Source organism: Magnolia sinica, chromosome 19 (genome assembly GCF_029962835.1).
Source record: "Magnolia sinica isolate HGM2019 chromosome 19, MsV1, whole genome shotgun sequence".
Taxonomy (NCBI): Eukaryota; Viridiplantae; Streptophyta; class Magnoliopsida; order Magnoliales; family Magnoliaceae; genus Magnolia; species Magnolia sinica.
The window spans coordinates 38,059,910-38,079,754 of NC_080591.1; the positions used below are offsets into that span (position 1 = coordinate 38,059,910).

Consider the following 19,845-nt stretch of genomic DNA (forward strand, 5'->3'; position numbering starts at 1 on the left):
AAAAGAAAGAACAAAGCAACAGGTAACCTGTACCATATCAAATGCCCAAAGATAAACAGCCCAAACTAGAACTGCAGTTGCACAAGGCTCTGCCAAAATCTGCCGTCTGAAAGTTGCAAACTTCTATATCACAATGCTATTCATTTAGTACAATCAATTAGTCTACTTCCAGTCAATGTACAGTAGCATTGTAAATATAGGAGGTGCAGTGCACTTCTTACAAAAGAAAAGATTCAGGATCCCTGTTAATCATAAGGTAGTCACTACAAAAGAGCTTAAGTACAGCTCTCTCCGGTGGTATGACGGACACCCACAATGATCAACTTCTTGTATAATATGCTAGAGCAAATGCTACCAAAGTCGGTTGCTAGATCTAGAATATCACCAAGTGGTAAATCCATTGCTGTATGCCATACCAAATAACTGAGATAATAGTGGTGGTGGTGATCATCATGATTATGAACATCAAGGACATTATGCAGGATTGGAAGAGGCCAGATGGCAAAGGATTGATTGCAGGGATCGATTAAGGAATGGCAGATGGATGACCAGGAGAGGCCTGGAAGGCCATGTGTCCTCCACCTATCCCATGCGAGCAGGGAGCAACTCCGTCAGAGTATCCGCTCTCCAGTACTCCTTCAGCATCGAAATGCACTATTCGCTGAAGATGAAGCTGTTGAATTCCCTTCGCTCGAAGCCATTGCACCGGCAGCAACAACATTAGGGACCTCCAACCAGACCAAGATCTTGAGGCGGTCACCCCCCACAATGACAAAAATCCTGGAGATGGTCAAATCGAGTTGTTTCTTCCTAATCAGAAAACAAGCTGAGTGGAGCTCCCAACTGAACTCCATTGCCAGATCGAAAAGCAGAACTTCCTCGACACAGGAACCAATATTGAGAAGGAATTCTTGATTCCCAAGCTCTAAGGGAATGCCGCCAAAATGAAGCCAGATACCAGTTGAAACAGAGATTGAATGGTCTTTCCATTAGCAAAGGGAGGTCACCAGGCCGTTGCAAAACAGGGCTCCCACTATGAGGATGTACTCAAGGTTTGCTTCTAGCTTGAGATTGAGGGAGGAGCTCTGTCTCTCTTAGAGGTTTCAAACAATAGTCCCAATCAAGATTTACAACATGCATCCAGCCAAACCCTCATATCGGCCAAAGAGGACCCTTTCCAACATCGAACCACTGGACTTCGAGCATAAGATGACGCTGCCTCGGCGACAAGAGAATGACCCACAATGATCTCCAAGCTTGAGATGGGAGATTTTCTGAACCCGAAGACAGTCCTGTCCGATGGAAGCACTGGGAGAGGCAGGAACCATGGAACGCTGATTGTCAGGGGGTAGGGGCTCCATCAATTGCAGCTTTAAAAGAACAGTCGGCCACATGCAGGCCCCCTCCCTATATAGGGAGGCAATTCTCAATGGGAAGAGAGGGGTGTGACAAAGAAGTCCGATTTCTCTCTCACCGGTTCAAAGGTGGCCGAATCAGAGGCTAGACCATAGCGAGCCATTTGTGCTGAAATCCTCCTGCCGTTGTAACCATAGATCTGAATATCGGTAATGCATCGGCAATACACGATATGGGGTTGCATCGCCCGATACGAAAAAAAAAAAAAAACTGACTCGAATCTGCCTGTATCAGCTGATATGGGGCGTATTGACACTAATACGGGCCAATACGCCCATAAAAGCCCAATTTTGATTTTTTTTTTTCCAAATTTCACTCACATCTTAAAAACACATTAGGCTCGATCTAGACCTATTTTGCTGTCAAAACAAATGATTTGAATGGGATTCGAAAAATCGAGGCGAAGTGGACCATTATGGAAAAAATCGAAAAGGGTAAACCTTCACTTTCTTTTTGACATTTTTATCTTCTTTTTGTTGTATTTCAATGCAATGGACCCTAATTCGCCGAAGCATACTTGATTTGTGTTCGATTATGGTCCATTTAGTTGACCTTCAACAAGTCAATCCGACAAACAATCTTCTCGTCAAATAGTCGTTCAGTACACCATCATTGCATGCCCCAAATACCAACAAAAAAAAAAAAGAAGATAGATTCTTGAACATCTTATTATTTTCTTTTTTAATTCCTGATATTTTCCTCAAGTTTTTGGCTTAAATATTTTTTTTGACCCATACGGACCAATACCGATACATGGCGCCCGTATCATATCATTTTTTGGCCAGGCTGATACACCCCTCAATACTAATATTCAGAACCATTGTTGCAACTCGATTGATACAAAAGTAGCTTCCTCCACCATTTACATGCAAATGAAAGCAAAACCACCGATTTCAGATGAAACTTTCTTCATGGGGATGACAATCTCTACAACCACCCCTACCTTATGAAAGAGTTAGGAAAACATATATTCATCCCAGTCCTGCGGGAATTTAAAAACAAAAAGAGTAGGGTAGCCAGAAAACTTGAATAACAATGCATGTTTCTTGTCTTAGCAACAAGAGTCCATACATCCCTCACCGGAGCCCTCAAACCAACCGCAGGAGCAAGAGCCTAGCCTAAGATGCCCGAGTGACCTCCCTTGGGATAGTGGCCAAGGTCACCTCCTATATATCGCACAGGGGATCCATCACCAGGCTGATAAGTCCCCTTATTGTTGGTGTAGAAAGTTGAGGCTTTATATTTGTACCTTCCTTCCCCAAAACTTCCTCTGGATTGCATATCCCTAAGGCTCGTCAAACCCCCAGAGGAAGAAGCAAGCGCTCATGAAATCCACTGCTGCAGGCTTCCTCTCTTCCAAAAGCCCTGACGAGCCCTACTTAGGAACTAGGATTGGTGAAATCTCGATCGTTTCCGTGAAAGGGATCTTCCTCTAGCCCCCCCCATGGATCTCTCACTCCCTCATTTTTCTTCTCTCACTCCAATATTTTACTTCTCTCAAATTTTCTCCCTCCTCAAATCTTCTCTTGCTCTTCTTATCTCACTTTCCCTAAGGCATCACATTCACCTTGTTATTGTGAAGGAAAGATGGAAAACTTGCAACTAAGGGGAAACATTACTCAAAAAGAAAAGAAAAATACATCAAGGGGGGACAAAGATTTTGTTACAAAGTATTTTGACATGTTCGGTTTGAGAAAAATAAATGCAATGGATAAATGATGAATGTGTGTGATTGAGAAAACGTTTCTGAGATAGGCATTCCCTTCAGGATCCTTCGAGAGAAAATCAGAGAGAGAAAAATCCCCCAAGGGATCCCTTATGGGAAAATTAGAGAGAGAAATCCCCTTAGGGATCCCTCAAGAGAAAATCAATGAGAGAGAAATCCTGAAAGAAAGATCCCGTGTGGATCCTTAAAGAACTGAGAGAGAAAAACACCCTTTTATAAGAGATAGATCAAATGTCTGAAGCTACTAATAAGAAGATACATCAATGGGAGCTCCTAAAAGAGGTAAGCAAATAGAAGGTAGCTACTTCGATGACAATAGATCCAGTTGAGGTAAGGGCCCTGCATCTTCAAAGAGAGGACGGTCATCCTCCCATGGCATCCATATCACTAATCGAAGCAAGAGTCCTACATATTTTGAGAGGTACATCATCTTCTTTGTCCCACTCCATATATAGTGAGAGAAGTCGCCCCCTAGCAAGCAAATCGAGAAGGTCCTCCAAGGGCGATATGCCATGCTCTTTGTAGCAATTTGAGAATCATCACCCAGATGAATCATTTCGAGCTAAACGGAGCACTCTCCATTTCGATAGAGGTCACGATGGAATCTTGGGCAAAGCTCCTAGTGCTGCAGTAGGACAAAGGCCCGCAGATAAAGACGATTGAACTACAATCTTTAAGAAGAAATCTAAAGCTCCTTCAAAACATGTCCCCACTTCCAGCTATGCCAATTATCCTACCCTCTTCGTCCCCAACATCCATATTTGATTGGGACGAATATATGTTGTCTAGGGTTTTCCTTAAGGCTAGTGAGGTGAAAGAAACTATCTCCCTCGGAAGAAAGCTTTGAGTCAACATAGAGGTTTCGCCTTCATGGTGATGGGCTCATCAGAAGCAACCTCTACAGCCATCTCAACTCTTCATCAATCAGGTTACAACGGCCATCGCATCTCAATTCAAAAGGGCATGAATGACCCGAGGACAAAACCGACTATTCCTAAGTCTAATGGTAGGCATCAACTCCCCCCTCCCAACCCCGAAGAAATTATGTCTGTAGTGGAGAGGGAACCTAAGAGTTGCAGAGCGCACATTCAAGGATGTTATTGTAGAAGCCATCCCACCGGCCTTCCAAACAACTCCTCCGTCACAGGATCTAGCCATCAAACTAACCCTAGCCCCTCCCTTTGTTAGATTCAAAAAATCCTAACTGCAAAGGGGTCAAAAATCATGGTCAATAGGTCCCTGATCATTGAAGCAACGTCAGCTTATACCCGTAGCTTGGTTATTCAGTGCCAAAACAGGGAAACCTTAGCCGCCAACAAAATATGGCCAGAGCTCCGTTGTCAACTAACTAAGGGAATTTCAGCCTGAAGCCGCTAGGAGAGACAAAACTCCTCAACCTCAAACGAAATCCAAGCTTGGAGCCCATTCTTTTAGCCGAAGCTTGATTTCGAGATGACCTAGTGATCTCCATCTACAAATGGTAGAACTTATTTGGCTCATTTGATGTCTAGTTCCTCTTTAACGGAATCCCTATGAAGCCCTGTAACTTGGAATTCTTATTAGTTGCCGGTTCACGCATAGGAGAAGTGTTGCAGTTCGATCCAACAACAAAGTCGAGCTGGGAGAATCCAAATTTGAAGGAAAAGGCTCTCCTTCCTATTCAATATTCATGCCATAGTAGGACGTGATCGACTGGAGATTTCGGTTTAGCAAGAGAATGGAGCAAAGGATGTCAAAATCTATGGCGATATTCCATTGGTAGTGCTCCTTGAATCTAATGGTGCACGGCAAATCAAGTGACATGGTGGAGTATCGCAAGGTACACAGAGAGTCCCAAAAACACGTGCAAATTAGCTCTCTCTCTCTCTCTCTCTCTCTCTCTCTAAGCAACATATGGTGAGGTTCTTCATATCCACCCCTCATCGATAGTGTCATGTGCGACACCTATGGACCATCCTTTCACTGAGAAGACACGTGGCCCTAGCATTGATAACCTCAAGTCGATAAAAGCAGGTGTTGTCAGCCCCCCTTGCTTGACATTAGTTGTGATGTTTTGAGCATCGTTCCTTGTGGCAATCATCCAAAGGCTAGTAATGGGCTCAAGAAGCATCCCTCTCAAGAGATCGATCCATATGCGTAAGCATCTCTAGAGGATGATGCCATCACAATTAAAGAGAATTCAAATTCAACTGGTGAGGGGTGACATGCAGCCTAGCTTTGCAGTTCCGGAGCCATTTGTCACGTCCTCTTTTTTATTCAGACATCTTTATCAACGAAAAAGAGAAGGATGGTGTGGCCTCCTACTATGCTTCCTCTTCGTATTCAAGAGATCCAAGTGTTGACTCCTGCAACTCTCTTGAGGATTTCCAAATCCCTTGTTGTCACGAGTCGAACCATCTTACGACAGATAGGTTTCTCGAGCCTCACATCACACACCACTACAGGTGTATTAGCTCATGTGCCTAGCTTCCAGACGCGTGATGTGCCTCTATTGACTTTTATGTCAGCTTCTAACCATCACATTGAACTCCCCTCTCCCTCAGCCATAGAAGCTCGTGAATCTCCCTCTTTCCATCTTTCTTCCCTCCCTCTTCTATCCTCTAAACTCTTCTAAGGCTAGTCCCTCTCTAGGGCCCCCTTCCCAATCTCGGAAGTTTTCTAGAACCCCCCACTTAGGGACTTCCCAGCAAAAGAAAATTATATTCGCCATTTTCCAACTTCCACTCTTTCGAACTCCCCCGGTTGGGGCCTAGTTCCTACTAATCAGTCTCCCTCTCCCTTTCTCCCGCACCCTCTTCCATCCCTCCTTCAGCCTAGATACTGCTAACCCTTTTTTATGGATGTTCCACCTATCCAAGTCCACTCAAATGAAATGCCCACCCTTAGTCTCTTGAAGTACTCGAGCCCAGTTAACCAATGGGACTCCAGCTCTATATAGTTGAAATACAAGGATCTCCAACAGATTAAAGATGGGCCCATGGACTTTGAAAGGTCTGTGGGTATGTCAAATGGGGATAAGGAAGAGACTATATTGCTCTTTTTCAGTTTATAGAAGAGCGTGGACCCCAAGCAACCACAGAAGCTAGGAAGACTTCAAAGTCTTTCGTGGGTGAAGGGAGCTTATCAACGTAGAGTCCTCTGTCAACTATGATATCAGCTCTAGCTCTTGATCCTCAAAGAAAGGTTGAAGGGGCAAGATCGTGAATCCACGGAGATCATTGCCTTGAATGTGCGAGGTCTTGACTACAGCTGGAAGAAAGCTCAGGTCAAAAACACTCTTCGCAAATACAAAGTAAATATTATTTCCATCCAGGAAAGTAAGCTCCCTTCGGTAAGTTGTTCTGATCTTGACACCATTTGGGATATTAATAATAAGGATTGGATCTTTCTCGCCATTGAGGGCTTCTCGGAGGTATGCTGGTGGCCTAGGACACTAGCTCCTGGGTCCGAGAAGATTCCCTAGTTGGAACCTTCTCAATCTCTATGGTTCTTTCAAATCAATTTTCTTCTGTTTACAATCCCTATTCTGCTTCTATTCGGCATCTTCACTAGGATGATTTAAATGTTGTCAAGTTGAGATGAAACCGTCCTCGGTGTCTCAGTCGCGACTTGAATGATATTCATTTTTCACTCAAAAAATCGAATGGTAGTCGTATTACCAAAAGCATAAGAATGTTTTCTTATTGGGTTGGGGGAAACGATCTCATCAACCTTCCTCTTTTAGATGTTAAGTTCACTTAGTCAAATGGGAAATCTCCTCCCATCCTCTCTCGGCACGATAAGTTTCTTGTCTCTCCATATTGGATGGAAGCCTTCTCGGTGGTTTTCTAATGAGGTCTCCCCCACTCTATCTCTGACCACTGCCCCATCTTGTCGGACTCAAAGGAGGAGAGTTAGGGGCCCAAGCCTTTTAGATTCAAACTTTCTTAGCTTAAAGTCGAAGGCTTCTTTGCTTTGGTTTCTTCTTGGTGGTCCTCGTTTGAGGTTTCCGAGAACCTAAATTTCATCCTGAGTCAAAAGCTCATATTACTTAAGACCAATATGATAAAGTGGAGAAAGGAGACTCATGTTGATCTCGAGGCAGCCGCTTCTCTGTCGCAATTATTCAGTTGTTGGATGTGCAGGAAGAGCTGGGTCCCCCTCTCTGACGAAGATGAAGCCCTTAGAGATTCTCACAGAGCATATCACACTAGATCAATTCATCAACAACAAATCAAACGGAGACAGGTCTAGAGCTCTTTGGTTGAAGGCAAGAGACAGACATTGGCTACTTTCATGCCATTGCTAGCACAAGATCTCGCTCTAACAAGATTAGTATATTTGTTAACGGTTCCAAGGTAACGAGACGGCATCAGGTATCTAATCATATTGTTTCCTTTTATTCCTCTCTGCTTTCTTTTCATAACTGGTTGAGACTTAAATTGGATAACTTGGAGATCCCCTAGATCTTTGTTGAGAAAGTGGATGCTCTTGAAGCTCCCTTTTCAGAGGAAGAAATCAAATTAATTATTTTCGCCCTCGGCACAGATAAACCCCCGATCCCGATGGTTTTCCTCTCGAATTTTTTTCAGCTTTTCTGTGATGTTCTAAAATTGGATATTACTTCATTCCTCTCTAATTTCGTTTTTAATGATTTAATCTCTTGTGCTATGGGGCAGTGTTCGAAATATTGGTATCGTGTTACATATCACATCCTTAGGATACAGATATGTATTGGTTATCACATGGGATATGTCGTTTGTATCGCGTAATTTATCACACATTTTGGAAAACAATGGGAAACATTGAAAAAATGGTTGAATTTTTCAATGAAACTTCATGGATTGTTTAAAAAGACCTTAATACACACTTTTAAATCATAACATCTCAAGAAAGAAGTGCACATAATAAGTTTCCTTTGTATAAGGTCCTAAGTTATGTGTTGTTTAACTAAACTAATACAACTATATTCAAATTGAATGCATAACATTTAGAGTATATGTGATGATCATTTCATCAAACACTCTTATATACTTCAAAATTGAAGGAAATTTTCGAAAATTATTAAAAAATGATTTTTATTTTTTGAAAATTGACAAGGACTTGACAAATCATTAGATCAACCATCATACATGCTTCATTTCATGTTTGGAGTGCAACATTGCAAGGAATTTGGGAGAACTTGGGAAAATTGAAATTTTCTCCAAATCGGACCACCTACACTCAAATTTCGAAATTAATCTCAATTGACAGCTAGTTGAAGGAAAATTTCGAAAAACAACATGGAGAACATAAAGAACCAATGGATATCAAAATCAAAGCTCCAACTCCATGATTTTTCATGCAAAGAATGAAAAACCCATGGATTTATAACCATTTGACACTAATTTAACATAAGTTCAACGACAAAAAATGGATCAAAAATTGAAAATGCTCACTAGATCAAACATTTGGGATATATCAGCACTACCCGTGTGTTTCGTATCGCACAAGTGGGATACAAGATATATCGTGGGATATATCAGCCGATATTATTGATATTTAAAATATTGCTATGGGGAACTCCTTCATGGCTCTTATCCCCAAAATTGAAGGAGCCTCAAAGTTTAAGGAATTTTGTCCTATCAGTCTACTAGGGGCACCCTATAATATCCTAGCTAAACTTTTAGCTTCCAGACTACAGCTAGTCTTTCCAAGGTCACGTTAAAAGCTCAGGGAACCTTCCTAGCTAACAGATAGATTTTGGATTGTGCTCTATTAGCCCACGAATGCATCGATTCACGACATAAAATTGGTCAAGGGGGTTTGGTTTGTAAATCGAACATCAAAAAAGTTTTGAGCATGTAAACCAAGGGTATTTAGACTATCTATTAGGGAGGTTTCTTTTTCGTCAGAAATGATACAATTGAATTCGCTTGTCACTCATACACTTCTTTCCTAGTGTTGGTTAATGGATCCCCAAAAGAATTCTTCTCTTCCTCAAGGGATCTTAGGCAGGGAGACCCTCTCTCTCCGTTTCTGTTCATTATTGCCTCTGATGGCCTCAACCGCATGCCGAGTAAAGTTAAATCAAATGGCATTTCCAGTTGTTTCAAAGTCTCTCTAATCCATTCCTTCCATCTCCTATATCCAATTTGCAGATGATATGCTATTGTTTTGTGAAGCCATTGAATCGGCTATAAGTAACATGAGGAAGGCCATCCGTTGTTTCGAGGCTATTTCTAGTCTTAACATTAACCTATTTAAAAGTGAATTATTGAACATTAATATTTCTAATGATCTCCTCTCTTCCCTAGTTACAATTTTTGAATGCAAAGCGGGTTTTTTCCTTTCCAAGTATTTGGGCTTCCCCTCTGCATTGGCGAGCTAGCCAATCACATATGGGATATTGTTATTGAAAGAAGGGAAAAGAAACTTGCTCCTTGGAAGAGCCACTACCTATCCCTTGGCGGACATCTTACCATAATCAAATCAGCTCGGTCAAACCTACCATCTTACTTCCCCTCTCTGTTCCGATGTCCCAAATCCATTATTCTTAAAATTGAAAAGCTCAAGAGAGACTTCCTTTGGAAAGGTAGCCCTCCTCACCATACATTTCACTTGTTGAGCTAGTCTGAGGTGTGCACACCGTACACCTAGGAAGGTGCTAGCATCAGGGCTTTGTCATATGTGAATTCAACCCTCCTCGAAAGATGGCTTTGGCATTTCAAAACTGAGACTGGAAACTAGTGGAGAGAAATCATAGCCAAGAAATACAGTATCGAGGAGGGAGGTCGGTTCGCTAAATCCTCCACCCTTTATAGAGCCTCCATGATTTGGAGAGCCATTGTGGGCCTTAAGAATACCTTCTCTGAAGGTATCTCTTTCAGTCTGAGAGATGGTTCTCGAATTAGATTTTGGTTGGATAGATGGATCTTACTTAGGCCTCTCTCTTATATGTTGATCCTAGTCTGGCCAAAGTCTCTTCCAACCTCTCCATTTCAATTTCTAAATGCTTCTCATGTTGGTTCAAGGGCTTGGTGTCCTCCTTGTAAGAGGGCACTGTCAAAATCAGAGGCAAAAGCCCTTTGGGAGCTCCTCCATCCTCTACAAGAGATCCAACCAGTCTTTAGGGTGGCCAATTGCTTATCATGGGCACCTTCCTCTTCAGGGAGTTTTTCTTCCAAGTCCTACAAAATCATCCATGGTCATTCTTCAAATCAAGGAATGATCTTCTTGTCCTTTCTCTGGTCCTATAAAGCCTCCCCAAGGTTGCGGCTTTCGTCTAGCTTCTTACCAAAGGGAGGGTCATGATGGGAGATAATTTGCAGCATTGCAATTTAGTTCTCCCAAATCCGTGCCTTCTCTACTTCAGTAATCTGGAATCAATCCCTCACAGTTTCCTCCACCGCCCCTTTCTTGTTGAAGTTTAGTCTTCCACCTCGAATAGCTTATCCCTTGGGTGATACCTAGCTCAATCCACAATTTTTTGTTTACTTGGCATGGCACTCGCCTTAAGGATGTTTTCAAGGCTCTATGGCAGTTGGTGATGGTGGGCTCTTTTTGGGCTATTTGGCATGAAAGAAATCATCATTGTTTTCAGGATTGTGCCTCCTCTTCAGTGATGTCAAACCTGATCATTAGGGACTTGAAGGAGTGGAGTGGTCTATCAGTCTAAATCTCATGGACAGGTCCATCATTCCCCTCTAATTCTGGGATGATTTGGTTGCGTTGTAGGCTTCTCTAGCCTAGTCTTGCTTCGTCGATCTTGAGTTGTATAGTTTTTTTAGGTTTTTTTGTTTTTCCTTTGTATTGTTTTTGTTTGATCTATTCAATTTTAGAGCCTTGCTCATTTTAATACAGTTTATTTCATTCTTAAAAAAAAAAAAAAAAAAAAAAAGATATTATGCATGTCTACAACAATAATAAGCAACCTCATCATTGTTGATTTTGAATTACACTCATCGTCATCATCATCATAGCCTTGTCCTAGTTATTCTGGCCACCTCATTCACATGATTGTTCATTTAACGATTAGTTGCTCACCTGACATCAACTCTCCACCCAAGCTTGAGACTATTGGCACGTGGTATCAATATCAGTTGGCAGTATAAGTTCTGCGATCCTATGATTCTTTGTCAACATATGGCTTTGATAATTATGATAATTTGGTATGTGTTCGACTTTGACAAGGTTTTACGACCAATGTCTACGAGACTAAAGGCAATTATTTATGTGCATTGAGCACCAAAAATCGCTGTTTAGGGCCTGTTTGATTTCCCTTAGTGTAATTAGTATCCACCGGTAGAACTATACAATTAATAAAATCAATACAAACTGGGTTTCTGTTCTACACCATTGATGTTTCCCTTATGTTTGGATATTTTTACTTTAAAGATTCTTTTGAATGGAGCTTTTGAAACTCAAATGACGAGCATGACTACTTCGACTCAACTCAGGTGTTGGCCTCATTGCATCTCGCTGATATTTTATATTTTAAATCTTGCAGGCCACAAATAGTTTCCGGAAAACAGTCAAATATAAGGAATTACTAGGAATATTAGAAGCTATAATCAACTGCAACGTGAAAGGCATCACAGATTGGAGACGAGTACATAGAAGCCCGCTGTAAAATCCACCTGCAACTATTCTAACATAGTATCATGGTAAAGCCAGAAATATTTTGTATCAAATTGGATCAATTGAAACATGTTTACAATGCAATTCACTTATAGAAAAAATAATAAATAAAAATAAATAACAAAAAGAAAACTTCACAGCTGCATACTTACTAGTGCAAGGGCTTCAAAAAGAACGGCATGTGATGCATTGTTTTTATTCACATTTTTTACAACATCAGTGCCCATCAGAATACGTTGCAAAACCTACAGGAAAAAATAGGTTTGTCAGAATACTAATTGGCATAAACTCAGATTATTCCGTTTTTATGAATAATCAATAACTTTGATTGAAAAGAAAAAGAAACTCAGATTAATTATTTCCAGGAAAAAAAGGACCTCAAACAGAGATCTTCTAGTATTTGGATCTTCAATTGTTGGAAAATACTGGAGAGCCCTCATTGTCTTGACCTACACCAAAGTAGATTCTTTTAAGTTCCATACTATCAATTTGTGATAAACAAGTTAGTGCTGAAAGGCTGTAGATATGCCAAATCAATATAGAAAAACTTAAATCCTGTAGTGCTTTTGAAAGTCGAAATTATAATGTTTGGAGACAAGTGAGCAAATTCATACGCCAAGGGAGAACAGGAAAATTACTAGGAAATTTGTAAAACCAGAAGAGAAAACCCAGCCCAAGCTAGGGTACCCTCACATATCCTAGAGTTATTTAGTTTGTTCTTCCTTTTTTTTCCCAGGATACTCACTTTCCTTTTGCATCTGATTGAGAGATCAGTAGTCCTACAGAAGACACATTAGGAGCCAGTAACAATGATTCTCATTGACAGATCATGTAAAGAACAAAATCAAGGGAATAAATAGCTCAGAGATAAAGTCAAAATGTTCTTCAGAATTCAAACACAAACAAAGGGTAAATCCTGGGCCCCAGAAACACATGAAGTTAATAAGCGCCAAAAGATTCCATGAATCCAACTCATCTAAAGCATAGAAAGCCCACTTCAACAAAAATTGAATGATCACACGAAAAGATGGCATGCTTCTCAATATGAGGAAAAAAATATGAGGAAAAAAAAAACCAATCATGGACTGTTACAACATGCTTACATGTTTCTGAGTAAACAATTAGGAAGGAAAAAAAAAAAAAGCCTTACAAAAGAAATTCAAACCTGAAGCCATGGTGATGGGATCCCGTAGTAGGTGTATTCTTGTGGAACATCCTGGTTCCTAGCAAGCCTCTCTAAAATTTTAACACACTTTGGAAGACAACTCCAATATGCTTCATGGTTATTTGAAACTAAAGCAACTAGAAGGCTCATAACAGATGTCAAAACCCCCATATCACGCTCATCTAGAAGCTGTGTCATGCGATCTGACCTGAAAAGAAATGTAGCCAAAACAGAAAGTCAGATGAGCATTAATAATCAACAGGGCCCCATTAGAGGTATAATACAAAATCCCTACTTACCAGCCATCTACATTGACAACATCAGGATTCTTCCTATACAACCGCAGAAGACATAATGCAGCCTTTTTTCTCACAAGTGGTCTGCAGCTACTGGAAATCTGATGCAGAAAATGCAGCTCCCATCATTTATGCTCTTTTATTATAAGACGAATTAGACATGAAAAGGTTTCTGTTTCTCTTACAAGTAACTTTTGAACATCGGGTGCTAATGATTCAGCAAACTCTCTCCCACCAATGTTTCCTACCTGAGAAGAACAAGAGACGCAGAAGGCATTAGTGATCAGAGGAAAGAACCAAGAGGTGATCAACAAGGCTTACTAAACTCATCTTGTAAGGGAAATAATAACAAAAGTTATATGGAAGATACAGACAACTAAAAGAAGATTCATTGTGAAGACCCTGTAGAGGACGAGATTAAGAGGACCGGGTTGTCAGGAATAATTGACAGCCATGGCTTCCAGGAATAGGAGAAGATACATAACCCATTGTAAGTGTTGGTCTCAACATCGAGATAATAAGATGAACATTGCAACAATGTGAAATTGTGAACTAATTAGTGTTGCATGGATAAAGAGAAATTTCAAACTCCAAATGCAATATATTCTTCCTCTTTGTAACACACCACCCCCCCCAAAAAAAAAAAGAAAAAAAGAAAAAAGAAAGAAAGAAAAAGAAGCGCACTCCGCCTGATGCCATTTTAGCAAAGGGCATCGGAAACGAGCTTATCTTTTCATTTTTCCTCATGTACTATGCGTACGAAATGCTGCTTAATGGCAAGACCTCAGGCTTCTTCAAGTCGGAAAGAGGGCTTCGCCAGGGAGATCCTCTTTCTCCCAGCCTCTTCATTTTGGTCATGGAAGCCCTCAGCAGGGGCCTTTCGTCTCTATTCAATTCTAACGCCTGCCAAGCCTTCAGAACAAGTAGAGGGAGCATGCCGATCTCCGACCTCCTATTTGCAGAAGACACGACCATTTTCATCAATGGGAGCAGCCCATCAGTGAGAAATTTAATGTCCTTTCTCCAAACTTTCAAGGATGTGTCAAGCCTCAAAATCAATGCATCTAAGAGTAGCTTGATTGTTTCCTCCAAAATGATAGCAGGGCGGGTTCATTGCATCGAAAGGGTGCCGGGAATCTCGACGGTTGCGCCCCCTCTCCTCTACCTTGGGGTCCCTCTAGCCGAAGGTAGAATTAGATCTTCCACACTTCAGCCACTAGTGGACAAAATTCTGGCTCGCATTTCAAGTTGGAAAGCCCACTTCCTAAACCAGGCTGCAAGGATTACTCTCATCAAGCATGTTCTCTCAAGTATCCATGTCCATACCTTAGCAGCGATTGAAGTCCCAAGGAAGACGCTATTAGCCCTCGAAAAAGGTTTTGCGGACTTCTTTTGGGGTTGGAGTGAAGGGAGGAAAAATCTGCATTGGGTTAACTGGAAGAAAATTTCAGCTCCATCCAAGGAGGGCGGATTGGGTATCAGAAACCTAAGGGAGGTCACTGAGGCCCTCAGATTAAAGAGGGCCTGGACAATCTTTGTCGGCTACAAAAACAGCATTTGGGCTAGATTTATGAGGTCAAAATATGGCATTAATCAGATGCAGAATAGGTCCGACCCGCGTTAGTCAGACTCCCCTTCTTGGAAGCAAGTCAGGAAACTCCAAGATCTCGTCCAAGGCAACTCTCGTATGCTACTGGGGGATGGTAATGGTAGCTTTTTGTGTGACAACTAGACGGGGCTGGGCCCCCTCAAAGGCTGGCTTCCAACCAATGTCCCTCCCCTTCCCCACGATCTGAAGATTAAAGACGTTATGGGCCCTGAAGGCATCCTTCACGCTGCACGTTTCCCTGATATGCTCCCTGAATTCGTTCGGCATCACATGCAATCTGAAGGGCTTGCTCTAAATCATGGGACTGATAGCGTCATTTGGACCAAGGAAAAGTCGGGAATTTTCTCCACTAGATCGGCGTGGCACCTCATCAGGTCCTCGGGCCAGGTGCGCAACTGGGCCAAATGGGCTTGGCACCCGCACCTCCCTCCCAAAATTGTTGTTTTACGTGGAAGATTCTCAATGGCGCGGTCCCAATCGACATCAGTGTAAAGAAGAAAGGTATTCAGATGGCCTCCTCCTGTGTTTGTTGCTCGTCTATTAGCCGACAAGAAGAATCCTTCGACCACCTCTTTGCCAAGGGGGAGATTGCGCTCTCCATTTGGACCCATTTCTCAGCCATCCTTGGTGTCTCTTTCCTTCCGAACCAATCTGCAGGGGTTAGAGCATCCCAATGGTGGGTGATTGCCAAGGATTCCTCTACTTTGGGAGTCCTTAGAGGGCTTTCCCCGGGCCTTATCCTTTGGGAAATCTGGAAGGCCAGAAACGAACGTCATTTTGAAGACTCCCGCTCCAGAATCGCCCACGCCATCTGCCAGGTCAGGTCTTGGTTGTTCCACCTGTCCAATGCATTCCCCCTTCCAGCGTGTAAATCCCAGGAAGACAGGGAAGCGGTAGCTAACCTTCGGCTAGTCCCAGGGAGAAGTTCCCCGCCCTCATTGTCCTTGGTAAAATGGATCAAACCACTTAGGGGCTGGGTGAAACTTAATGTGGATGGCTCGTCTAGGGGTAATCCGGGCCCTTCTGGGAGTGGGGGTGTGTGTAGAGACGATAAGGGCGCCTTCATGTTTGCCTTCTCAAAAGGCTATGGCATGGGATCGAGTTTTCAGGCAGAGATGAAGGCGGTTATTGATGGCCTCAATTTTTGTAAGGATATGGACCTCTCCTACATTGAGGTGGAAAGCGACTGCCAAGTTGTGGTTGGCCTTTTCTCTACAGCAAGGAACCCTCCTTGGAATGCTTTCTATTGGAAAAACCAGTTTCAAGCTCTTCGAGTCTCGCTGTCTATTTCAATCAAGCATATCCCCAGAGAAATTAACTCTATTGCGGACTGCCTAGCCAAATGGGGCAGCTCTACTCAGCAGACCAGGTTCATCAATTCAGCGTCCGACCTCCCTCTCTTCGCCAAAGGGGAGCTGGTCCTAGATAGGACAGGATTAGGGACGGTCCGAATCTCCTAACTTTTTCCTGATTTTTTTCTCTGTTATATGATAGGAGGGCCTTTGGGATGGACCTCCCGAATGTGAATTCCTGTACAGCAGGGGGTCTTAGGCTTTTTTTTTTTTTTGCCTAAGCCCCCGCTCAGTGTTTTTTGTAAGCTCAATTCTCCATGTCAATGAAAATTTGAGAATCTTTTTTGAAAAAAAAAATGCGTAGGAAATGCTGCAAAGGTGTATTTCTAAATGGGATTTCTTTACACCATGTACTATAAAAATGCATTAAAAGGGAGGCCTCTTCTACTGATTTCGACTTGCTGTTGAACTCCTCTCTGCAACATCCAGCAAAAGTCTTAGGACGAAGCAACCAAACTTTCACCTTTCCACTTGATGCTTGAAAGGCCTCTTCTACTGATTTCGACTTGCTGTTGAGGTCCTATTCTCTACTTCCATCAACCAAACATCGGTAACAGAGAATCTGCACAAGACCCACAAACTGCTTGCCACATATAATCCCAAATCTACACTTAAGAAAAAAGCAGCAATCAACCCTAGCATAAACAACGACATCTCAAACCCCTGTCAGCTCACGCGCTTGTATCGGCCTCCAGCCAACCCCCAAATTAGAGACTTGGAACTGGCTCAAATCGTAATGTGTAATCAGCAAACTGTAAATGCGGTACCTGGCATGCTACACCTTGAATCCACAAATAAAACCTTCCAAAGTCACCTTATCTAACATAAAAGGTTAGAACTTTATTTGTAGGTGAACCGAAACTTATAGTCCAACTTTTTAGTCCAACCGGTTGGACCTTCTATTAAAAACAATAATAATAATAATAATAATAAATTTTAAAAAAAAAAATTAAAAGCAAGCTTGGACATAATGAATCCATGTCGCATGCTTTTGAAATAATAGAGAGAGAGAGAGAGAGAGAGAGAGAGAGAGAGATTTCTCCACAAAGAAAAAAGAAGAAGCAAAACAAGAAGAAAAGAAATAAAAGGTGTAGCAACAGAATAAAAAGAAGAAATCCAGCCATCCAGGTTTTCACCCCTTCTCCGTTTGTGGGCCATTATGCAAGGCTGTAACAGACCGTTAGTTGACCTCGTTAATAGGCGGTACAACTTGGCTGCAATTTATATACGTTCTAATCTTGTTTTCCGTGAGCAAACAAAACACATTAAAGCTTATTGTAAATTTATTCATGAGAAGGTTACTGCTGACATCATTTCTACTCCCTTTGCTCCATCTACTACTCAACTTGCGGATGTCTTTGCTAAGGACCTGTTTGTTTAACTAATTGTGTCTGTAATTACCTGTAAATCAGTAATGATGGAGGTGTACCACCATTTGGTTCATCGACAGATTTCAGCAGTAAAGACTCACTGACTTACCCTAACCATGCATCAGAGTAATTACTACAGTTCCAATGCATATACTAAGAGAATCTCCCTGCATCAATGTCACCATTCAAACTTACGGTGGTCTGGCAGTGCACTTGCCGAAACTACACCCGCAGGCATGCATGTATAAGCGTTTCAAAATGAGTTTCTTCCACCAACCTTAACCCATCTCCTACGGCCTACCTATGCCCGCCTGTGATGCCCTCACTGCGTACCACCATCGAAGCCTTCTCTGCAACCCATAGTCTATTAAACACCTACTTGCCACCTCCTCTCCACCATCTCCTCACACCACTCTCTTCACCCTTCCCTGCATCATCCCTACTCCACCCTTTCTCAAGTCTCCTCCATCCTCTTCTAAACCCCATAAACAACCCACCTCACCTCTTTCCCCTCCATCGATGACAACAAGCCTCTATGCCAACCTCGTCCACTCCACCATCACCTTCATATCCTCAGCACCTTACCGTCTGTTGGCATATACATGTTCCAGGTAACTTTCGTCCTCAAGGCCATCACAAATTATATTCGTTTGTTGAGTTTGGACATCATCACTGAAGAAAAAGGTGTAAAACCTTCACTATTGCAGGAGAATAAGTCCATAGAAGGTTCTTCCACTTGTGTACGCCATCGATGGACTTGCTGTATTTCTCCCTCATAGAGAGTGAACTCCACGACAGCACGTTAATCTGGCCTTTTCCATCTGGTTTGTGCAACTACACCGGTGCACAGGTGTTACTAAGAACGCATATGTTCTTGTTTGGAGTTTTGTCCCAGTAATGTGAGGACATCTGGAATGGTGCAGAGCACCAGACAAGATTTTCACTTATGATTCAGAATTTACCGTGTGTGAGCAAACAATGGATTAGTCACATCATGGGTGATGTACGGTAAAAGCAAACTTTTTTTAGAGAGATCACAGAGACTTTATACTGACAGGTAATCTAAATGGTAAAAGCAAACATGGTTTTTTTTTTTTTTTTAAAGTCAAAATACTCAGACTTACACTGACAAGTAATGTAAATGGTAATGATGACTTATTTACAATACTCTATGATGTAATCAATAAAACAAACAGCCCTAAGGTTCTTACCGTTGAAGTTAGACGACGTATTCTTAACAAGCTAGGCATAATTGATATCTATGCCTCAGCTTGAGTGGTAGTATAGATAGTTCTAGACCGTGGGCCATCTCTATGGACCATGGGCCTTACTCTCGCTAGACCATGAGTTGTCTCGTATTCTCCTCTTATTTTACTTTTTCTTCTTTTGCCCTTGGTTCCAAGGGTATTTTATGTAATTTATGACATCACATAATATAGATGAGAAGGGAGCTGGACGATCATGCACAGGAATCCAATTATGTGCTTCCTATGCTTTTGGGATCTCTTGGTTGACTGATCGGACAACCAAATCTCCAATTCCTCATGATGGTTCATTTCTTCGTGGGTCTTATGGCTTGGCAATTGAGGTGGTTGGACACTTTGAGTGGAGGTGAGAGCAATTGATCTTGCAACTAAGAGGCACACCTAAGGATTGCATAGCTGCAATATTGGCAGGAGTCATGGCCTGGAGGAACTTGATCATCATGTCTTCCATTATTTTCATGCTTTGCACCATGTCGGCCATGGAAGGAATGGCCTATGCACTTTCAGTCGCAGGACGCAGTGTTTTAAATAGCGGCAACGTGTTGCGTAGCGTTCAGTCCTCTATAGCGTGTGGCATAAATAGCATAGCGTGTAGCGTAAGCTACACAATACTTCTATTTTTAATTTAAAAATAGGAAAAATATGATAAATAGTAAGAATATATAATATATATATTGCCTAAAAGATTATTCATTTTTTCAAGTATAAGCATGTTCAAACAAGTTATTAATTATCATTATCAAAAGCTAATTTGCATATATAAACCAAATCAAATAATTATCACATCAACAACTTTCTAAGCAAATCACTTTAATTAGCAATGTCTAATTGAAACCACAAGTCAGTAGTATGAAAAGAAATAAAAATCCCACAGGTTAAGAGAATTAAGTACAATAGTCACAAGTGAAGCCACAAACTCACAAATCAGTAAAACATGAAGGGCAACACTAAAATGTAAAAAACCACCGTTGTAGAGTGGTGGCCCACATGATAGACAAGAAAACAATGGGCCCATTTTGGGCCATAGAAAACAATGCACAACCACCCA

General features: G+C 41.8%; 1 protein-coding gene across 1 annotated transcript in view; it reads right to left on the minus strand.

Annotated features, from left to right (window-relative positions):
• The window catches only part of LOC131234440 (AP-2 complex subunit alpha-1-like), a 111,629-nt gene that overhangs the window by 54,091 nt on the left and 37,693 nt on the right, over positions 1–19,845 (minus strand). Inside the window, exons 4-8 of the mRNA XM_058231313.1 lie at positions 13,387–13,449; positions 13,205–13,302; positions 12,906–13,113; positions 12,118–12,189; positions 11,893–11,985 (exon numbers count right to left, since the gene is read on the minus strand). Coding sequence (XP_058087296.1) covers positions 11,893–11,985; positions 12,118–12,189; positions 12,906–13,113; positions 13,205–13,302; positions 13,387–13,449 — 534 coding nt within the window. The remainder of the gene's footprint in view (positions 1–11,892; positions 11,986–12,117; positions 12,190–12,905; positions 13,114–13,204; positions 13,303–13,386; positions 13,450–19,845) is intronic.